Raw genomic sequence first — 7,644 nt, forward strand, 5'->3', positions numbered from 1 at the left:
ACATTTATTTCATGATTTCACTGTGCCAGGCAGCATGCCGAGAGCTTATCTCAGTGCACTGCTCGCAACAGTTAGTGGAGGGGAAACTATTTCATATATGATGAAAGTTCAGTCCAACAATGTTTGAGGTGGCTCATGGCCTCTAAGTCAGCAAGAGGCAGAGATGCATGTTGAATGTGAGGGCAAGGCTGCGCCCAAACATTAGGTTGTGAGGTTTGCCGAGCACTAGATATAGTGCTCAATGCTTTCCTTTCTATTCTAGTTTGAAAACACCTTCACCAGAACCCAAGAAGGCAAACAGGAGTGCAGTTGCCTTTTTACAGACAAGGAAACCAAGGCTCAAGAGAGGTTCAGTGAGAGGGCAGCCCTTGGCCTCAGGCCCCTGGGCTCAGTCCTTCTCCCCGGTTACAGGTCACAGAACGGTTACAGGAGGCACAGGACCCAAGCAAGGGGGCTGGCTGCAATGCGGAGAAGAGGGATTGGCAGGATCCGAGGGTGGGGAGCCCAGATCTAGGCAGGATTTGCTCTTAGGCCAAAGGTGACCCCTCCACACCCAACCGCCATGTTCACATTCTGAGAGACCCCGCCCGCATACGCGGGCGCGCAAGGCCCAGCCCTCCGGCTGGGGAGACTTCTGAAACTCGAAGGTCGCTCCCCGGCGGTGGCGGCGTCCGAGGTGAGGTGGGCTCAGCTGGGCGCGCAGGTCTCGGCTCCGAAGCCCGGAGGGCGGCGCTGCGGCGCGGTCCCAGGATTTCCTATCCATTATTCACGATGTTTACTAGCGCGGGCAAAGGAGAGGACACCAGGGGGAAGGAGAGGGGATCAGAGCGGGGCGGGGGCGGAGCAATACTAACCCTGGGGCACTTCGGGTCCCAAAACTTCGGGAGGAAAAGTGCGAAATGATGAAGAGCTGGGAAGTCAGATGTGGCGCCTGGCACACAGTAGGCCATCCGTAAATATTCGTGGAATGGATAACGGAACGAGTGAGCCAAGGGCTCTGTTCCCAACTAGCTCTGTTGTCTCGGGCGAGTCACTTAACCCCCTCGTTTTCCTCACCTGGAAAGCAGAATAACAGTATCTACTCCGCAGGGTGTGCGGATACCATGAACTAAGTCTCTAAATAGCCTACCACGTATTAGGAGCTCAAAAATGGTAGCTATTGTTCTGGCGAATGGGGCTTGTGAGGTTTGGCAGCCGAGTTGAAGTGCACTGACTGACTCACAAGGCCGGTGGGCAGTTCTGAACTGTTACTATTCTAAACAGAACTCATTAAGCTTCCTTCCACTGACGGGTTGGGGAAAGGGAGAGAGGGCTAAGTTGTCTTTCTTTAGCGAAGGCCAGAACTGCCAGCGTTGGGAGGAAGCCGCTGGTCTCCAGGACCCGGCAGACGTTTATTTCCCCCATTTCCACCCCGCCGGGCGATTGGGGTCACCTGGGGCTCATTCTGGCAGCCCCTCACCCTCCCTGGAGCCCGTCTGGGCGCTTGGAGGCGCCTCTTCGCTGAGCCGCGGGGCCGGACTCTGGTGGACGGCTCGGGCGTGGGGCCAGGAGCGCCCTGGAAATGGGCAGTTTGGCGGCAGCGAGGCCGACAAGGAGTGTGTGTGTGTGTGTGTGTGTGTGTGTGTGTGTGTGTGTAGAAGGGTCAGCTTCCTGGACCCACTCAGGCCGTGGCTGCCCTTCGATCTGGGCAGTGCGAGTTGGGACAGGATGGAGAGGTTTGAGACTTTGGGGGAAACTAGTCCACCAAGAAGAAACAATCCGGAAGGTCTGCCGGCCTGGAGCCAGGCGGGGCGGGGCAGGCCCGGAGAGGCCAGGCCCGACTGGGGTATAAATGCTGTGGCGGGGGCGGCTGTGGCGGGCGCACAGACGCGCGCCTAGAGCTGCTGCCTGGCCTCGCCTCCCGGGCCGCCCCTGCGAGTCCCGGGCGCGTGAGCACGCCTGCGCGCGCCCGGGCCCTTCCTGGCAGGCTGCTTGTAAGATGAGTGAAGAAGCAGGTGGGGGAGAGGGGAGGCAGCGAGCGAGAGGGCGAGGGGAGCGCGGGCGCTGAGCGGCGCTCACTTGGAGCGCGGCGAGCGAGCGAGACGAGCCCGATCCATGTCCCTCGCTGCCTCCCTGCCAGGCGCGCGAAGATGATGGCCATGAACGCCAAGCAGCCTTTCGGCATGCATCCGGTGCTTCAAGAACCCAAATTCTCCAGCCTGCACTCCGGTTCCGAGGCCATGCGCCGAGTCTGTCTCCCAGCCCCGCAGGTACGTACTGGAGCATAATTACCGCTCTAAGGCACATTTTTTGACAGGCACTAGCTTCATGTTTTTTTCATGTCGCCCAGAACAATCGCCGCTGTCTGAACCCCTCTCCTTGTCTCCCCCGCGCTCTCTCCCGGCGCGCTCTCTCTCTCATTCATGTCTCTCTGATCCACACGTCTGTTCCAGCAAAGCCTCTGTCTCCGTATTAATTTTTATGACCTGGGCTTTGAGGAGAGGCATCTCGGTTGCTTGAAAATGTGTTTTAATCCTGAGTTGACAGTATTCCCCACTGACCGTGCTGTGCGCCTTCTCGCTTGCAGCTGCAGGGTAATATATTTGGAAGCTTTGATGAGAGCCTGCTGGCACGCGCCGAAGCTCTGGCGGCGGTGGATATCGTCTCCCACGGCAAGAACCATCCGTTCAAGCCCGACGCCACCTATCATACCATGAGCAGCGTGCCCTGCACGTCCACTTCGTCCACCGTGCCCATATCCCACCCGGCCGCGCTCACCTCACACCCACACCACGCCGTGCACCAGGGCCTCGAGGGCGACCTGCTAGAGCACATCTCTCCCACGCTGAGCGTGAGCGGTTTGGGCGCCCCCGAGCACTCGGTGATGCCGGCGCAGATCCACCCGCACCACCTGGGCGCCATGGGCCACCTGCACCAGGCCATGGGCATGAGTCACCCACACGCCGTGGCGCCTCACACCGCCATGCCCGCGTGCCTCAGCGACGTGGAGTCGGACCCGCGAGAGCTCGAGGCCTTCGCCGAGCGCTTCAAGCAACGGCGCATCAAGCTGGGAGTGACCCAGGCGGACGTGGGTGCGGCTCTAGCCAACCTCAAGATCCCCGGCGTAGGCTCGCTCAGCCAGAGCACCATTTGCAGGTTCGAGTCTCTCACTCTCTCCCACAACAACATGATCGCGCTCAAGCCGGTGCTCCAGGCCTGGCTGGAGGAAGCCGAGGCCGCCTATCGAGAAAAAAAACAGCAAGCCAGAGCTCTTCAACGGCAGTGAGCGGAAGCGCAAACGCACGTCCATCGCAGCGCCGGAGAAGCGCTCGCTCGAGGCCTACTTCGCTATCCAGCCGCGGCCCTCATCCGAGAAGATCGCGGCCATTGCTGAGAAACTGGACCTTAAAAAGAACGTGGTGAGGGTCTGGTTTTGCAACCAGAGACAGAAACAGAAACGAATGAAGTACTCGGCGGTCCACTGACTGCGGCGGGGCGCGGCGTCCGGGGCCGGGGCCGGGAGAGCGGAGTGTATGCCACCCCCCAGAGTGTGTGTGGGGGGGGAACGGTTATGGGGAACTCCAAGACGTTTCCTGGCAGGTCAGGCTGTCTCCCCCGAAGCCACAGACTTTCCCCTTTATCCTACCTGGTTGCCTCCCGGACTTCTCTTTCTCTTCTTTCCTTTCCATTCCCACCTGAAAAGTTATGGCGCTAAGAAAAAAATTCCTGAAGGGCAGGCCCGGAGTGGCAGGCGCTGTCCGTGGTGCTGAAAAATCTCCCTCGCGCGCTGGACTGCGAAACCACAGGGCAGGAGCCCCAATGCAGGGGACAGTGAACTGGCCCCGACCGCACTACTCCGGGGTGAAGGCGCCACTTTGCTAAGCGTGATTAGACAAAGGTGAAGGGATGGGAAGGCAGTGATAAACACTAATACAAAGTCTAACTGGGGCACAAACATGTACTGGAGATTTATTTAGAGTATATAAAATACATGTATGTTTCCAAAGGATAGCCTTATACTCCTTTCCTCTCCTAAATTCTATCCATCTCATCCTTTGGTTTGCTGTAAGTTCTCTAAGGTAGCACGGACTAGGTTCAGGGAAAGTGTGCGTGAAGTTGCGAGGTCCCAGCTGTTCTCTGCGGTAAGTCGGGCTCCCTAAAAGATGGGCTCAATTTTGGCGACTGAAAATGCCGGGATCTCAAAGCTGGTTGCAAGCAACAGCCGGCAACTGCTCTAGCGCATCCTCCAAGATCTGATGGTGTTTGAGGGGGTGACTACTGCCTGCTGGAGGGGTGGGATTGGTAGTGTTCCGGTCGGACTGAGGACTCCCTGCCCCCAGCTCGCTCCTGCAGCCAGATTTCCAGCGCAGCATAGAGGCGGCTTTTCGAAAGTAATTGTAACTTCTCTGAATCATATGCAAGTCCTTCCAACACATCTAACCTCATTGCGATTTTATTATTGTTGTTGTTGTTGTTAGCATTGTTATTGGCTATTATTTATTTAACTCTGCTTCTTTCCATCCCCCTTACATGGGTGTCTCCTGGTGAAGGTTCACTTGTGATTTGGAGCGGAAAGAGGAGCCAGACTGCTGGCCTGGACCCTTCTCACCGCCATCCCTCTGGCCCCACCACATTTTATCTTTCGTTGCTTCATGTAATTCGCGTGTTGCTGTGTGACCTTGGTTTTGTTCTCCAAATAGATACAAATAAAATATTAAGTTTTCTTCTCTATTTATGCCTTGAATTAACTCCTAAAATAAATGCTTTATTTTTCAACCCGAATCACAGTGCTTTTCTTTCTCAGAGGCTAAGGAGTACTAGTCTTGGAAAGGATTTAATAGTGAGGACCCATAAGGGCTGGGTTCTCGCTTCTGGCAGGCCAGCGTCTGGCCATCTCTCGCCTCTTCCACGCAGCTGCACCTTCTCACTCAGATCTCCTCTAGGGAGAGCTGGCCGTTCTTCTCTGGACCTCAGGGTTACAAGGCACTTCCCTCCACACTTCCCTGCATGTGAATCTATCAGCCTCTGTTTGGTCAACTAGACTCAGATCCACTGCAAACTTTGAAGCCTGACTGATGAGAGTAGGAGCGCCTAGTACTTGCACTCATTGGCTGAATGATCCTGAAGCCAGTTTCTTACCTTCTCTAAGGTTCGGATTGCTCTGATCGCCTGCAGGATTAAGATGTTAATATTTACCTCACAAAGTTAGTCAAGATTAAATAAGATTGTTTATTTGAGGCATTTGGTAGCGCTTGGTGCTCAAGATGAAACATTATTTTAAAAGATTCAAGTGGCCCGGCAGGAAGTGGGTGGATAGAAGCAAAGAGGGAGGAAAGTGCTCTTTCCTGGGACAGAGTCCGTTGGGGCCCCTTCGGGGTCATTTCAGAAATTCATTTAAAATTGTCACCCAAGAGCTTACTCAATTCATGGTCTATCTCATCTTCTCTATGAGGAAGGGGGTGCTAAATGGTACATCTGCTGTCAAGATCCTAGCCTAGTGCCCTGCGCACAGTAGGTGCTCAAAAGATGGCCCTTCCCTTTTCTTTAACTCCCTCTAAAAGGGGGAAGAAACCTTTTTATTCGTGAGCCACAGGAACACCTTCATGATTTAAAAATTAATGTTCCAAGTCAGGGAGTCGTCTGCACATTTCCCCTCTGTGTCTTCAAAGAGGTCTGTGTCATCAACTCCTCGCCGAAATTCGGAGCAGAGCGGGTCTCCCGTACGAGCGGTGCACTCCCTCTGCGGCAAAAACAAACCTAGGGATCGCCCCCAGCCCCTGGGCCTCAGTCCCTCGCCCCCGCCGAGCGCAACAACCCCAGCGATGCCTCCACCTCCTTCTCCATCGGGTGTCCTTTAATAATAAATGCCCTTATGCCATTACATTATATTGTGGGTTTTGAAAATTTAAAATACGGCTGATGCAATATTAATTGCCTATAGTGGTATAAAACACAGGGCCGGAGCCCAGCCGGGCTGCAGAGGAGGCGGCCGTGAGCGTCCCGCGCCGAAGTGAAGCGCTCCAGACAGACGCGCCTTTGCGGGCTGTGAGATTTCCTGCAGGTAAGAGCCTTCAGCTTTTCTGGTCCGGGAAAGAACCCGATATCCGCCGCCTCCATCTCCTTTCTGAAAAGTTCCCTGCTGAGATTTTATATATATATATATATATATATATATATATATATATAACCTCAAAAGTTTGGAAGACTTTTTTTTTTTTTTTTTTTTTTTTTTTTTTGGAGAGGGCGGAATGAGCAGCCCGAAAATAAGATGTGCGCTATTACTGGACTGGCTGGGTTGTGAGTCGCACGCTCACCTCTGCGCCTGGTCCGATTCAGGCGCCGGGACTGTCCAAGCGTACCGGTATTTCGACCAATTTGCACCTGAGGGCGGGAGCTGCGGCCCAGTCCACGACGCGCCCCACCCTCTCCCACCCACTGAGTGCGCCGGGTCGGCGCCGATGCCTCTCTCCTTGGGCTCTCTCAGGAAGCAACGGGAGCTGTGGTTTCCCCGGAATTGTGCAGTCGCCTCTGCCCCTCCTCCGGGGCGGAGGCATAGTCCTCTCAAGAGTGGAGGGTGGGTAGGTACCAGCCGGTTTGGGGTTCACGTAGGCCTGGTTTGCATCCTGGTGTGCCATTTCCTAACCGTGTGACCTTGGGCAAGTCACATCACCCCTGGAAGCCTCTCCCCATGGCTGCAAAACCACAAACGTAATTTTTGAACAGTAACTGAAAAACACTCCGGAGCAGATTTTCCTTTGCAAAATACTGCCAATTTGCAACATTCACTGTCCCCGCCCAGCTGGAGTTTCTTTAAACTGGGTCAAGAGAAAGGAAGGCCAACGTTCAGGGCTGTTTGTATGGAAAGGTGCACTGGGCCTTTCAAGGTGGGATTTTGAGAGTCATCTGTGGACTAGGGAAAGGCTTCTAGGCACGTGGCTCTCTGGAATTAGGATGTGACCCCTGAATGTATCATGCATACAAAGACCCACATGGGTGAAGCCTTGATGGGCAGAACATGCATGTGGGAATCCTGGGCGCCTGGGTCTGGGCTGTGTGATCTCTGGCCAGGAGCTTCCTTTCTCTGTGCCTAATATTTACCAGTTTTATTCACTGTTTTATACCCACTGCCCAGCTCAGGATCTGGCCCAGAGTGGCGGACGATAGGTATCTGTCAAATGAATGGATGAAGGAATGAATGAATGAGGCTTTGGTTTTGTAAACTGAAAGGATCCTTTCCAGCGCAATCCTTTCTAGATTCTGGGGACTGTAGGGGAAAACAGAGACCATCAAGTAGAGACAAGGGAGTGAGGTCAGGGTCAAGGTGGTGATCTGCATCTCCAGAGTCCATTCAAAGGTGGCCAGTTTCCTTCCTACTTAAATTAGAAGAAGCCTTGCCTCACTCTGTGTTTATCATGGGTACAGAAGGGGTCCTCTGTGACATGGGCCCTCAGAACCTAGAGGGGGAATCAGGGAGGAGGATCAGGAGGTGACCTCTGCCCTGCTGAATGTGCCTGACACTCTCTTGGCCCTTCAGCCTGGTTTATTTTTACTTTCCTGCTGAGATGGTAACAACGCTGGCGCTGGGGTGGACGGACTTGGGGTGGGATACCTACTCCATCTCTTAGACCCTTTAACTTCCTGAGCCCCAGTGCCCTCATACATAAA

The 7,644-nt window shown here is 54.5% G+C and overlaps 1 protein-coding gene across 1 annotated transcript; it reads left to right on the forward strand.

The window, feature by feature from the left end:
* The first annotated feature begins 2,008 nt into the window (after positions 1–2,008).
* Positions 2,009–4,708, forward strand: POU4F3 (POU class 4 homeobox 3). Its single transcript, XM_045484837.1, is given in 3 exon segments — positions 2,009–2,249; positions 2,567–3,229; positions 3,231–4,708. Coding segments are annotated over 3 exon segments (1,017 nt in total). The 5' UTR covers positions 2,009–2,129; the 3' UTR covers positions 3,465–4,708.
* Positions 4,709–7,644: the final 2,936 nt, after the last annotated feature.

This window comes from Leopardus geoffroyi, chromosome A1 (assembly GCF_018350155.1).
Source record: "Leopardus geoffroyi isolate Oge1 chromosome A1, O.geoffroyi_Oge1_pat1.0, whole genome shotgun sequence".
NCBI lineage: Eukaryota > Metazoa > Chordata > Mammalia > Carnivora > Felidae > Leopardus > Leopardus geoffroyi.